The sequence below is a fragment of the Apus apus genome, chromosome 2, assembly GCF_020740795.1.
Source record: "Apus apus isolate bApuApu2 chromosome 2, bApuApu2.pri.cur, whole genome shotgun sequence".
NCBI classification, from domain to species: Eukaryota; Metazoa; Chordata; class Aves; order Apodiformes; family Apodidae; genus Apus; species Apus apus.
In genome coordinates, this window is record NC_067283.1 from 2853641 (window position 1) to 2868730 (window position 15090).

The 15090-nt window shown below is 45.1% G+C and overlaps 1 protein-coding gene across 48 annotated transcripts in view; it reads left to right on the forward strand.

Annotated features, from left to right (window-relative positions):
* OBSCN (obscurin, cytoskeletal calmodulin and titin-interacting RhoGEF) overlaps nt 1-15090 on the forward strand; it is a 195608-nt gene that overhangs the window by 23356 nt on the left and 157162 nt on the right. For 26 of the 48 annotated variants that reach the window (XM_051612294.1, XM_051612296.1, XM_051612305.1 and 23 more), the window contains exons 6-11: nt 216-482; nt 1355-1630; nt 5753-6025; nt 10726-11001; nt 11797-12072; nt 12713-12988. In XM_051612294.1, the coding sequence (XP_051468254.1) occupies nt 216-482; nt 1355-1630; nt 5753-6025; nt 10726-11001; nt 11797-12072; nt 12713-12988 (1644 nt within the window). The remainder of the gene's footprint in view (nt 1-215; nt 483-1354; nt 1631-5752; nt 6026-10725; nt 11002-11796; nt 12073-12712; nt 12989-15090) is intronic. The other 22 variants (XM_051612309.1, XM_051612297.1, XM_051612281.1 and 19 more) reach the window with 7 other exon arrangements.

Consider the following 15090-nt stretch of genomic DNA (forward strand, 5'->3'; position numbering starts at 1 on the left):
CACCCTGTCAAGCTGAGTCTCGAAAGTGTCCAGTGTTGGGGAAACACTGGGGAAAAGTGTCCCACTTTTCCTGGGGAGATTACTCCAATGTCTGACTGTTCTCATAGTGAAAAATGTTCTTCTGGTGCCTGCTTTGTTCTTAGGAAAAACTGTTCTCCAGCATGGCAGCCTTGTGTCCTTTGCTCTCAGAGATATGTGCTGTTCTTCTTCCCTAGAACCTGTCCTGGCTGTGAAAACCCCACTAACAACTGTTGAAGCTGTACCAGGAGGGGATGCCCTGTTTACTCTTGACCTTACAAAGATGTGTTCTGGCACTTGGTACCTTAATGGTAAAGTGTTACAGGAAAGTGAGACCTGTATCATTAAGAGAACTCAAAATACTCACACCCTCATAATAAAGAACATCACCAAAAACCATGATGGAGCAGAAGTAAAATTTGTTGCCAATAATGTTGACACCAGCACCAAGATGAGAGTGAAAGGTATTTATTTTGATCATTGTCCTTTCTTCTTCCAGTCAAGGGGCAGTTGTTGTGACCTGATGATGAGAAATGGGGCTGGAGGGCTTTCACTGTTGCCTGGTCTGTAGGAAGTACCTGGAATTGCATCATGTGAACTAACATGAGTCCTGGTACTGACCTCACCACAACAATACAGAGGTCAGAGTTTGTCCAGCTGGTTGGTACCTGAACTAGGCTGCTTAACATCAGCTCGTGAATTTCTGTAGTTCATGACCATCAGTCCATGGGTTCTGTCACCAGATCTATCACTGAGCCACCTTAAACCAGTAACTTCACCTCCAGGTTTGGCTAGTCTTTCTGACTGTAGGGGAGCCTTTCAAAAGTAAAGGATCATAAATTGCTAACAACGTGTTTGTTTGTTTCTTTGTTTGTTTTATTTTCTTGGAGGTATTTCTAGTCTACCACAGATGTGTGTTATGTGCAAATTAGCATCATGTAACTCAATTTAGCATTGAGGGCTGGATGCTCCAGCTTTCCTTTATGGAATGGTGGGAAGATCTGTATCTACCCCCATTGCATGGCAAAAGGTAATGACTAGACATTCATTCTGGAAGGATGTGTTTGACTTTGGGTGAAAATCCCTGCAGAAGCCTATTTAGAGTATTACTGATCAGTAGAAAGATGTGCAGTTTCTTTTTTTTGCCTCAGTGACTGAGGCGATAAACCCAGTTTGGATGCCCTGAACTGGGAAGATTTGCCTGGTATTGACATGAGTGTGAGGGCAGGAACAGGACCTAATACATTTTCCAAGATCTCAGAGTCTACAACAGACTCATGTCAGGGACAAGTTGTCTTGATATAACTGGAAATAACAAAGCCTTTGCTCCTGGCAGGTGCTGCAGTGAGATTTATCAACAAGAGCAGAGATATAGAAAAGGTTTCTGCTTGGCTGCGGGAGGAAACCAAACTTCAGGCTGAGCTTTCAGACACAGAAGCTACTGTGAAGTGGCTGAAGGATGGGAAAGAACTCAAGGCCAATGAAAAATATGAACTTCAAACCGTGGGGAAGAGGCACATCCTGAAAATCCGCAACACTGCAGCAGAGGATGCTGGAGTCTACGAGTGTGTTTGTGAAGAGGATAAAATGCTCTATCAGCTTTCAGTGAAAGGTAGGGGACTGTCTGAGCTCCTTGTTCCTGCCCCAAGCCAACAGAGTCACCAAGGGATGGAAAGGGAGTGCTCCAGAGGAGGTGCAGGGAGGTATGGGAACTCCCCATCAACATCTAGCTTGGACAGTGTCTGTGGCCCCAGAGCAGAACTTGGGAGTGAATACAAGCTCTCACGCTGCCTCAGTGGCAAGAGCTGTGCTTTCACTCAGATTGATGTCTTGATATTCCACAAGAACTTGGTGTTATTTCATGATATTGAATGCTGGGCAAGGAAAAGGTGCTCTTGTCATGAAGAAATTCAGGCACAGATGCATGTGATCCCCTGCCTGCCCTATACTTGCTCTGTGGTAGTTGACAAATCACTGAGGAGCTAGTGCAGCTCTGACTAAAGATCTGATGGACCAAGGTCATCTTGGCATCATGAGATTTTTTTTTTTGTTATTTGTTTGGGGTTTTTTTGTTTGTTTTCTGCCAATAAAGGGGGCCTACAGGAAAGTTGAGGAGGGGCTTTTTATGTGGTCATGGAGGGATAGGAGAAAGGAAAAAGTTTTCAACTGAAAGAGGGGAGATTTAGATGAGATATTAGGGAGAAATTATATCCTGTGAGAGTGGTGAGACACTGGTCCAGGTTGCCCAGAGAAGCTGTGGCTGCCCCATCCCTGGCAGGGTTGAAGGGCAGGTTGGATGGGGCTTGGAGCAGCCTGGGCTGCTGGGAGGTGTCCCTGCCCATGGCAGGGAGGTTTGGAACTGGATGATCTTTAAGATCTCTTCCAAATCAAACCATTCTATGAATAAGAACACAGCTTTCCAGGTCATGTTGGATGGCTTAACTCATTGCTCCAGGCATCCAGATGGAAGGATGTATAAAACAAACAGCCAAACGTATTTTTCTTTTCATGTTTCCTGCTTGTTAGTTTTGAACCAGCACAGCTCTGTGGCTGTTCTGGTGTTTGGCAGGTTTTGCTTTCATGCCAGTCCCTTCGCTCCTGCTTGCCTGCTCTGTACCTTGTGGGCACATCCAGTCCCAGAGTGAGACTTGAAACTTTACCCTGAAACCAACAGCATTAAGCCTCCCCCTTACAAACCTTCCCATCTGTGCAGGCTTTGATGAAGTTCATAGAGTTTCCTCTGCCTTGAATGGGACCAGGTTTGGCTGAAAAGCTCCAGTGTGTCCCCAGACTATTCCTCATGGATGTTGTCTAGGTATCCACTGAGGGTCAGAGTGTACAGGCTGACTCCAAGGCAGCCTTGTCTGTTGTCAGACATTTTCTGGGGTGAGGTCTGTAGCTATTTTGCTTTGAAATGGCAAATTCACTTTGTAAAGCCCTTTGGTTCCTGTGTTCTGCCCTGCAACTCACCCCTCACCTTCTTCTCAGCAATGATCACACTGTCTCTGCACTGAATACATACGAGGTGCTTCATCACTGCTGGCTTCTTGCCTTCCTTCTGGAGAAGCAACAAAGCTCAAGGGCAGTGTGTGTGTTTTGCATTTGACAACTAACTCACTTGGTCATTCTCAAGAGCAAACTCAAAAGAGGCACAAAGATAAAAATAATAGCTTAAAGATGTGACTACATTTATGGAAGGAGGACTTTGTTTTCTACACTTGGCAGCTGCTCCTCATTTTTGTTTTCTTTTCTGCCTCTCTGCCTATTCAGCTTAGTTTTTCACATTGGCAGGTCTACCCATATAGTTATTTGAATTAGCTGATGGATGTTTCCATGTGCTTTTCACTGTAATGGGACTATCAAATGAATAAATATGCTATTATTTTTAAATCTGTGTTGACAAGCCAGGACGTGAACATCTGCTGTGTGCAGCTTGATTTCTGGCAAATCAGCTCTGCTATATGCCCTCCTGCAGGATGAAGTTCACAAATGCTGCCCCAGAATTTTGCCTTTTGCCACCTTTGTATCTGTTGCTCGGGTAGATCAGACCCAGCTTGCTGGTGGATCACCTGATGGGCTGGTCAGCTGCGTCTGGCACATGGGCATCACGTGGCTGCCGAGAGGCCACCGCGCTGAGCCGTGGCCAGAGGTGTGTCACTCACTGGGCCTCCTGCCCAGCAGAGCCCCACGAGAAAATGCACTTGCCTTTTATCATTGCAGTCCCTCTGCTGCCACGAGACTTCACGTGCCAGGAGTCCTCTGACACATGACCTCCTGTGTTGGAACAGAACATCTGAGAAGTCTCCTTCAGGCCGCTGCGGTTGCATTTTTCACTCTGGTTTTCTAAGGCAGTGGAAGGTGCCTGAACAAACCCTTCTCCCTCTTTTTTCTCCCACACCTTTTGATCTGTGGCCTGAGTTCCATTAATGCTGAGATCTCAGCATTGATGGAACTAATGTAGGTTAATGTAGAGATCTCAGCAGTGTTCAGCCCCCGCAGGCTTCATGGGTGTAGGTGGCTGGGTGGAGGAGAGGGCTGCAGCGTTGTCCTACTGATGGGGAAGCCTCACTGTTAGGAATCTTTAGAGAATCAAGGGGAAACAAGAAAAAGCAACAAAAAAATCAGGTTTTCCCTGGTTTAAATGCTTATTTTTTTTTACCCATAGGTTTTGCTTCTAATAAGCAGAGGTAGTAAACCCTAGAAAACAGGACTAGTAGGGACCTGGAGAAGTCAAACACAACCTCCTGTCCCTGACAGAAACTGGTGATTGAACAGAAAACCTTGAGGAATAGAACTGGAGAGTCTCTTGACTGCACCATCATGCCTATACTATTTTTGGTTGGGCATTTCTTAGATTGGGGGACATTTGGGACTAGGGCTTTTTTTTCTTTCTCACCTGTGTACTGCTTGGCAAGTCGATTCCTTCTTCATATTTAGGTCTTCAGAGACTCTGCCTGACTGTGCAAGCGGGTGAATATTGGTTCCCTACCGAGTATTTGTCTGTAATTAAAAGCTCTACCACAGACTTTGAGAAATCTAATGTACTGAAAAGCAAGGAAAATAAATGTAAAACCCTTGGGTAGGGTGGTTGAGCTGCAGGAGAAGCCCCATGGGTTGCACCTGGATGTACCACTGATAACACCTGGGGAGCAGGAGTCTGAGAGAGTCACACTTAGCTGGTCCAGACCATGGGCAGTAACTTCTTGTTGCAGTGCCAGGGGTGAAAGCTAAGGCCTTTGCCAGGCTTTTTGCAAAGAGTTGTTAATTTGTATTGCTCAAGCATGTTCTTGAAATGAAAGAAAAACCCCAAACATAATCAAGGCTTTGGTTTCAGTAGCTTTAACTGCACAGTCCCAGCAAAGTGATTTGCTTGTGTGTGTTGGTTTAAAGTAACATGTTAAGCAGAGGTTTAAAAATTAATTCCGTTGCCTAAAATAAGATGGGGCTGTGATTTTAAGCTCTCATTTTTAATTAGGATATTGGTGGGTTTTTGACTCTTTGCATTGAGGCAATTGGTGACTTGATTGTTCCACAGTGTCTCAACATGGTGCCAGATTTATTGTTTATCTTCTATGCTCCTGTTAATTGATAGGAAGAAATTTCTTTCCATTTCAGTCTTATGTGGTGTCTGTTTAGATTTTTATTTTAATATAATCTAATTTACCTAGATTAAATTTTAACCTCTTTCAGAGCAGATTTATTTGCCCGGTGGTTACAATAGAACAAGTGAATAACTTTCATTGCTTTCCCTTCAGTTTCCTTGTTTCATTTCTTCCCTCACCTCTTCTAGGTGTTTTCTTAAGGCCCTATTGCTGAGGGCTTCTTCAGCCTAGTGTGCTGTGTGTGTGCTCTGGGTTTTGGACATGTGATAATCAAGTCTATGGTTTCTAAAGGCTGGAAATCTGACTGCTTCTGTGTTTGAACCTATTTATTAGATCCATCATTAAACAAGCATATTTGGTCTTACGATACATGAATACATCATGTCCACACTTTTTTTACCAGTGCTGTGGATATATATTGTCATAGAACCATAGAATAGTTTGGGTTGGAAGTGACACTAAAGATCATCTAGATCCAACCCCCCTGCATGGGCAGGGAAACCTCCCACCAGCCCAGGCTGCTCCAAGCCCCATCCAACCTGCTCTTGGACACTGCCAGGGATGGGGCAGCCACAGCTTCTCTGGGCAACCTGTTCCAGTGTCTCACCTCCCTCAATTATATTTTGTTTCAGCACTTGCAAACTTCGTAAACAAAGAGAAAAGTGGAGGAGTTATCAGGGCCACTGCTGGAAAACAGGCTGAATTTGTTTCTGAGACCTCAGAGGCCAATGTCACGGTTAAGTGGTACAAAGAGGGCAAAGAAATCACAGCCAGTAAGAAATTCACCATGGAAGATAAAGGGAAACTACATAAGCTTGTGGCTTCAGCTGTGACAAAAGAAGATGAAGGAAGGTACACATGCAAAATTGGAGATGACACTCTTACATTTGATTTAAAAGTCTCAGGTAAGTTTGTGCTGCAAGTGTGGGATCAGAGTCTGTGTTAGAAATTCAGGACTGTTTTCATGATACTGGTTTTACCATGTAAATTGCCAGATTTTGGGGCCAAGATTGCACAGCCCTATTTCAAAGACTGTGCCCCTTGCTGTGGTGTTTATGCAAATCCACAATGTGGGCAAATAAGATAATGATGGTGTTATGTATTACAGTGAGCACCAGCTTTTAATAGCTTTTAATAGCTTTTAATAGCTTTTAATGACTCAGACACCACGTTGGCTGAAGAAGCTGAGAGCCACATCTGGCCTTTATTCTCTTAGCTTGGCATGCACATTATCTTTGAGCCTCCTGATAAGGTGGTCCTAAAGTCTTCCTGTGAAAGCCTTATGTCCTTCTTTGTCAAGTTCAATTCCTGATTTTGAGAGTTAAGCCTCTCCTGCTATTCCCAAAGGACACTGTGATCTCTGAGACATCTCCCTGCAGTACTGTAAGTGAAGCCATTCCTTCATGGCACAAGCCCACCAGCACAGAGCACGTGTTAAAGCACGTGGCTGCCAGGTCAGTCCCAGAAGAGAAGTGCTTGTCACTGGTGCATTCCAGTCCAGGATGGAGCCAGAGTATAAAATGACACAAGAATTTATCTGTGAAATTCTATATTTGTGAAATTCAGCTGATTCTGTTTGCATGGCCTGGTGGGAACATTTCTTCTAAAAGTGGTTTTCTGGCTTGTGCCTTGAGCCTAATTTTTAAAGCAGTTGTAAGTTACAAATTGAAACTTTACTGAAGGTTTCTCATGATGTGTCTACGTGCTGCAGTACAATGCAATTTAAGAGAAGTAAACTGGGTCTTTGTCACCTGTACCAGCACATCCACATGACCACCCTGCTGCTCACCAGCTAACCAAACCCAGCAGAGCTGATTTATTAGCACAACACTGAACTTGAGGCAGGCATTGCCGCAGGATGTACTGAGCTGGGGGGATTACCTCCAGGTTACAACAGGTGTTTGCTCAGGTACTCATGCTGTGTTCAGCCTCCTGCTCTCTTTGGTTGAGAACCCAACATGATGCAATTTCACATCGGGTCTAATTCATGGTCCCTGACTTGATAAGTTGAAGAACTGATCTAAAAGAGCCAATCAGGGAAATTTAGACCGTCTGATTTCTGTTGTCCAATGAGAGATCATTAAGACAGAGTTGAGAAGTTCTCTGGAGCTCCCTTTCTCTGAACATCAAGTGCAGAGGAAGCCTGTGTGACTACCTGGGTACCTAACTTCTTGGGGACCATGTTTAGGTTAGGTGGATCCCACCTGTAACTCCTCTCACAACATGGCTAAGGCAAAGAAAGGTGGCATTTGCTAAGTAACTGTGTGTCCCCATGGACTTTTTGATAAACAAGGATTGAGTTACATCCTTTTATTAAAACCTTAGGTAGGGCAGCTTGCACATAACAAGATTCCAGAGAATTTGGAAGAAGCACTGCACAGTCAGGGGATTGACTTAGTGCAGGGAAATAACCTGTCTCTATGGTAGTGAGTTACCCCATTGATCTTGAACTTCAGGACACTGGAAGGCCTATCTTTTGTAATTTAATTAAAAATATATTAATTTTAAATTAAATTGAATTTTAAAGTATTTTTTCAAAATACCAGTTTAACAGTTGGACATGTTGATTGTAAAGGTCTTTCCCAACCAAAATGATGCTATCATTCTATTCTAATGATTGCAGTTTTTAATGAAGGATTTGTTCTCTGATGCCACAGACACGCCTGGCATGGGTGTAGCATAGCAATTGTCCTTGGGATACTGAGTGACTGAAAGCAACAGTTGCTGCTGAAAGAAATGCCATCCTAAGCTAAGGTTGGTGGTAGCTGGCAGCCAGCAGCTTGTTCTCCAGGCTGGATTGCCTGAAGGGCATGAAATGCTTGGCATGGTCAAGTACAGCTTGTTAGCTTGGGGACAGGCTGTGTGGGGTGGGGTTCTTCACCTTTTGCACACACGGTGCCTGTCTTCACTTCTACCTTTAGAATACACTTGCAAAAAATGAGTTGGTAAAAATGCTGCATTGTCACTGCACGTGTGACGTGCTCTGTGTGTGTGTGCACAGCTCATGTGTGTGCACAGCTTGTGTGTGAATGTGTGTGTACAGTTTGTGTGTGAATGTGTGTGTGCACAGCTCCCGTGTGTGTGCACAGCTCCTGTGTGTGTCTGAGTGTGTGTGTGTGTATGCACAGCTTGTGTGTGTGTGAATGTGTGTGTACAGTTTGTGTGTGTATGAGTGTGTGCACACCTCCTGTGTGTGTGCACAGCTCTTGTGTGTGTCTGAGTGTGTGTGTGCACAGCTTGTGTGTGTGTGAATGTGTGTGTGTACAGCTTGTGTGTGTATGAGTGTGTGCACAGCTCCTGTGTGTGTGAGGGTGTGCACAGGTCCTGTGTGTGTGCGCAACTCCTGTGTGTGTCTGTGTGTGTATGAGTGTGTGTGCACCTCCTGTGTGTGTGCACAGCTCTTGTGTGTGTCTGAGTGTGTGTGTGCACAGCTTGTGTGTGTGTGAATGTGTGTGTGTACAGCTCCTGTGCGTGTGAGGGTGTGCACAGCTCCTGTGTGTGTGCACAACTCCTGTGTGTGTCTGAGTGTGTGTGTGAGGGTGTGCACAGCTCCTGTGTGTGTCTGAGTGTGTGTGTGTGTGTGCACAGCTTGTGTGTGTGTGAATGTGTGTGTACAGCTTGTGTGTGTATGAGTGTGTGCACAGCTCCCGTGTGTGTGCACAGCTCCCATGTGTGTCTGAGTGTGTGTGTGTGAGGGTGTGCACAGCTCCTGTGTGTGTGTGTGTACAGCTCCTGTGTTTGTGAGGGTGTGCACAGCTCCTGTGTGTGTGTGAGGGTGTGCACAGCTCCTGTGTGTGGGCACTGGTCTGTGCAGTCAGCAGAGCCCATGCTCAAGGCATGGAAGCAGGAACCTCTCTACTGCTGGAGCTACATGAGTCCTGAGCAATTATGAGTTCTTGAGTGTGAGGGTCAGTTTCAGCAGAAAGATGAGACTGTCTTGGCTCATAAATTAACTTGATCCTGTTGAAGCTGAAGAATGAGACTTTCTCACATGTACTATGATCTGGTCTGGGGAAGAATTTGTCTAGTGGGACTGATATGGCCTGAAGCTGCACCAGGGGATATTAGAAAGAATTTCTCTACTGAAAGAGTGGTTGGACAGTGGAACAGGCTGCCCAGGGAGCTGGTGGAGTCACCATCCCTGGAAGTGTTTGAATGAAATAAAGATATAGTGCTTAGTGACATGGTTTAAGCACTGAATGGGCAAATTAGATTATGGTAGGGGGATTTAGGTTGGATTTTATGATCTTCAAAGTCCCTTCCAACCAGGATGATTCTATGATTCTATATTGTGAATGTGGGGCTGCAGGAATGGCCTCAGAAATGTGTAAAAGAAGACCCCTCATCACTTCTAACAAGATTTTTTGAGGCTGCTTAGATCTTTTCAAAGCTGTGGACTGAGGCATCAATACATGTTCCCTAGAGCTTGCTTGAAATCAGAAATAAGGAGTGGTGGTTAAAGTGTCAGCAGCTTGAGGGCATCTCAGCTTGATTTATAAGATCCAGGAGGATGCAGGAGAGATGAATATGATTGCACTGGGACTGACAGCAATTATCTGAAGATCAGAGAAGGACTTTGCACCATCTGTTGGGAAGTCAAGCATCAACATTCAAGTGTGTGAATGAGACAGGAGCTGTGAATTAAAGCACATGTCAGGGTTTGTGGGCTCATGATGCTCGGGCAGGTTCTGCTCAGGACTCTGAGCACATGCAACTCTGGTGAGAGAAACAACCATCTCTGTGCTCTGTAGCAGGTTTCATGACTGACTCCCAAAAGGGAGGCACAAAACAGATGCACATCAGGTAGATTTTGGTTATGAACTAAGGTAAGCAGAGGTTTGCTTTGATCTAGAAGTTAATAAAGCACTGACTTTAATGAGTGTTAATGTCACAGTACAGACCTAATGGGCTGATGTATAAAGGATTTATCAATACTGAGCTCCAAACCTGGGGAACATTCTGTACTAACTCTTTGGATGATTTAAAACTTGGACAAGGAGTTTCCTGGCTGAATCTCAGAAGAACCTTTTCTGGAGAAGAGAAGGATCCAGAGAGACCTCACAGTAACCTTCCAGTACCTGAAGGGGTTACAGGAAAACTGGGGAGGGACTTTTTACACAGTTCGAGGACAAAGGGTAATGGATTAAAACAGGAAGATGGGAGATTTAGGTGAGACATTAGGAATGCATTGCTTAGTGTGAGGGTGGTGAGACACTGGTTGCCCAGGGAAGCTGTGGCTGCCCCATCCCTGGAAGTGTTGGAGGGCACGTTGGATGGGGCTTGGAGCAACCTGGGCTGGTGGGAGGTGTCCCTGACCATGCAGGGGGGTTGGAACTGGATGATCTTTAATGTCCCTTCCAACCCAAACCATTCTATGATTCTATGATAACCACAGCTTATGGCCATAACTGTTAACACTATCAATAGTACCCCCAGTAGTCACACTGCAGTAGTACCCTCACACGTGTACATTTACACCCCCAGAGCTGGAACCTGATCACCCAAGCGTGGCTAGCAATTAAATAATGATCAGTAATTACAGTATCTTAACTTTCTGCTGATGAGCTGGAATCAATGCATCAACTTCTTTCTCTGTTTCTTCTAGATGAAGCTGTTAACTTTGTCAACAAACCCAAAGCAACTCCAGAAATCTCAGTCAGCCCTTCTGAAAACCTTGAGCTGGTGTGTGAGGTGTCAGCTGCGAGTGGAGCTGTGGTGTGGAAGAAGGATCAAACTGAGGTCAAGCAGGACCAGAGGACAACCATCATCTCCCAGGGGACACACTGTAAGCTCATCATCAAGAAGGTGACACAGCAAGACCAAGGGAGCTACACCTGTGAAACAAAGGACGACAGGACAGCATTCCAAGTCAAAGTCAGAGGTGAGAAGAGGCTAGAAATGCCAAAAATGAAGGAATATTCCATTCTGAGTAGTATCTTACATTTGGGAGGATCATCACAACCTCTCAGGTGAAATATTTCAGCCCTGGACCTAGATTTTCAGCCGACTGTCATGTCAACATTTTATACTCACACTTGTGCATCCATGACTAGTTGTAACCACCAAAAAAAAATGATGGGCAAGGGTGAAAACTTCTGGACCTCTCAAAATTAGATGGAGTGTCTGCAAAAAACCTCCTGCAGAATCAAAGTGTGAGGCCATAGCAGAGGTGCAGGGGTAGATGAAAAGGAAGGGGGAGGTGTCTGAAGAACTCTGATTACATGGATAATGAATGGGTTTGAGTGACCCAAATGGTCAGAAGAAGAACAATGGTTCCTGTGTGTGGGTCCATGAGGGCTGCTCCCTTCTGCTTCACAGGAAGCCTGGAGATGAGCAGGAAGAGAAAAGGAGAGAAGAGGGAGGAGGGTTCAGGCAGTTTCCGTTGCTGCTCTGAGTCACAGGTTCAAATCTGTGATCAAATTGTGAGTTTTTAAAATGTATCTCCCAGTTCCCATACACGTATTCACCTCATGGCAGCAAAGTAGAGATGGAGGTGTGTCTGGTCTTCATGGGCTGTCATGACACTACCAGTCAGGGTGTTCTGGTTTGAGCCAGGATAAAGCCACTTTTCCTTTTACTGATTTTCACCACATATGGTGAAATAGAGGGAACTTGACTAAGCACTGGAGAGGACAACTGTAAAAACCAATGTGTGACTATTGTGGCAATCTTACAGAAACAGAAGATGTGTTTACAAACAAGGAGAAGATGCAGAAGGAGGTGAAAGCTGCATTGTCAGAAAATGCCACACTGAGCTGCGAGGTGGCCCAGGAGAAGACCGATGTGAAGTGGTACAAGGAGGGGAAACTGATCACCTCGAGCAAGAAGTTCAAGGTGGAGTCAGAGGGCAAATCACGTCGGCTGGTGGTGGGACAAGTGGAGAAGAAAGATGCTGGGGAGTACACCTGTGAGGCTGCTGGCCAGAAACTGACCTTCAAGATTGTCACCACAGGTGGGAGATATGTTGGTTCTCATCACAGAAAGGTGTTCCTTTTACCACAGAGCAAAATGAATCACTCTCTGGGGTCCAGGGTCTGTGTAGCCCAAATCTTCACTGAGAAATGAGGTTGATCAGGCAACCAGCTAGTGTGTGTCTGTGGCACAGTTGCCTATAATCAGTTGTCTTCATCTGCGAGGTGAATCCTACTCAGCTGTCCCTGTTTTTTGCTGATTTCAGTAAAGTAAAATTGTGATATATATCTTTATAAGTGTGTTTTGTAGATCTAAAGGTAGAGTCAGCTCCCTGATGTGTAGGAAAATAGGTCTAGAGGAAGTAGGAAAACAGGCCTGCTCAAGAACTGAACAGGTTCCAGTGGTGGATGTGGCTGGGAGATTATTTGTTAAGGAACAAAATGTTGGATTTCTCGTGGAGATTGAGGCACTGGACATTTTGCTCAGAAATGTCTGAAGAGTTGTCCTCAGGCTGTGCAGAAGGACATGCCCTGTCTGAGTGTATCTTTGCTGTGGGGGGGACTGTTCCAGAACAGCAGAGCTGTGGAAGTTTTCAAAAGTAGGATTTTTCATTTGGGTTTTAACAATCTGAACAACAGGAACACAGGGGAGATTTTTAAGTCACTTTTCCCACCCTACAGAAGCAGAAGATGCGTTTGTCAACAAGGAGAAGGTGCAGAAGGAGGTGAAAGCTGCACTATCAGAAAATGCCACACTGAGCTGCGAGGTGGCCCAGGAGAAGACCGATGTGAAGTGGTACAAGGAGGGGAAACTGATCACCTTGAGCAAGAAGTTCAAGATGGAGTCAGAGGGCAAATCACGTCGGCTGGTGGTGGGACAGGTGGAGAAGAAAGATGCTGGGGAGTACACCTGTGAGGCTGCTGGCCAGAAACTGACCTTCAAGATTGATGTCACAGGTGGGAAACATATTTTGGGCTATATTTTATTGCCTTTTCTTTGTCCCTGGGTGTTTTCACCTGTTGTCTCCGTCAAAATACTAGAAATGCCCTTAAAGTGACTTCTGATGTTGGTCCAAGCTAGCATTTCAGTGAGGTTGTGTAGGACTGGGCAGATCTACTGGTTATGTCTGGATATCCTGGTATCAGTTCCTCAACTCCCTGAGTGTCTCCTTAGGCTCAGACAGTGAATCAAGACCTTTCATTAGCAGGCTCTGTGCTAAAGGTTCTCTTCCAATTTGATCATCTGTGTTGCTATTTCCCTTTCTTCTTATTGATAGTCATTCACAAAAGTCTCTGTTTTTTTCCTCTTCATTTCCTCTTTCTTCTACATATCCTTTCTCCCAAACCAGAGAATTATTTCAGTTATTCCACAGCCTGAATGTACAAGCACATATGTGAACATGGCCTCATAACTCCATGCACGGTGAAGCTTTTGTGGATGATGAGCAGAAGTGGATACAGATACGTGGAACTTCAGTTCTGAGTTGTATTTAACCACCTTTTATCCAGCCCTTCCCCTGCCACTTCTTTCAGCTGTCATTGGGTACCCAGTTGTGATTTATAAAGCTGTGAGAACTGGTGCAAATACTTGTATACAAAATGATATTTAAAAAGCAGGGTTCACAAGATCACTACTTGCTTGTGGCTTCGTTGAGAAGGTTTAGGAGTTGATGATAGCTTGTTGCACCACAAAATTTGGATCAGCTGCACCCACCTGTGACCTGCTGAATCCAAAAGTGATGGCTGTTCATTGCAAGTTCTACATCTGCAAAGACAGGAATGTGTATTTCCTTTCACATTTTTTTCCCTTAACAACATGATTTGGAGTCTGGGGGTTTAATGCTGAGGCTGTTCTTTCCCTCTGACTACACTAGAGATTTCTTGAGTCTCAGTATATTTTGCAAGAGGTCCAGTAAATTTTATCTCAGGCTCCAGGGAGCCACGGACGTGTTGGCTACATTCTGAGTGATAGTTACTGAATTGGATTAATAGAAGGGGTTTTCTTTTGGTTTGTGTTTCTTTGTTTGTTTTTAGTTTGGTTTTAGTTGTGTTTTTTGGTTTTTCTTCACATCCACTCTGCTGTCTTTGCAGCCAAATGTTGTCTGTTAACTTTGCATTTCTTGTCTCATATGCCGAGCTGAGCAGAACAGGGAATCTATTTTCTCCTCTACTTTCTTATGGCATCAAACACCCTGGGACCATAATGCTGGCAGAGGTCTGGCATTTTATCAGCTATGTGGAAGAGCAACTGTGCTGGGAATCTGTTGACTTTCCTGCTCACAGCCATGCTGGAGACCTGAAGTCCTTGCAGGGCATAGCTCGCGTGCTGTTCCCTTATAAAGGCTGCAGTCTTTACTGCTCTCCTGCTGCCTTGGGGCATCCTGCTCCCTCCATCTTCTATATGGGATGTGCAACTGATTCTGTAGCATAAAGCTTTGCTGCTCCCCGTGGCATCCCCAGCAGCTCTTTTTTGAGGGTGTGAGTTGGGGTGCTTTGGCTCTTTTTCATGGCTTGTGTATCCCGTGCTTTTGGCTCAGGGAGCTTCCAGTTTCACTGAAGCATGGATTACAGATTTGAGAGGCATCTTTCAGAGAAAATGCAGCATAGAATCATAGAATATACTGAGTTGGAAGGGACCCATCAAGATGATCAAGTCTATCTCCTGTCCCTGCGTAGGGCACCCCAGGAATCACACCATGTGCCTGAGAGCATCATCCAAGTGCTTCTTGAGCTCAGGCAGCCTTGGTGCTGTGACCACTGCCCTGGGGAGCTTGTTCCAGTGCTCGACCACCCACTGGGTGAAAAACCTTTTCCTGATATCCAACCTAAACCTGCCTTGATTCAGCTTCTTGCCATTTCCCTGAGCCCCGTTGTTGGTCAGAGGAAGGAAGAGATCAGGACCTGCCCCATCTCTTCTCCTGGTGATGAAGCCATAGACTGCAACATGGGCATTGATAGAAAGACCTTTGGTATAAACCAAGTTCATGCTCAGCTACTGAAACCATATCATACATGACTGCAGAGCTGTGGGCAGAAAACCCAGAAATGTGGTGCTTTTA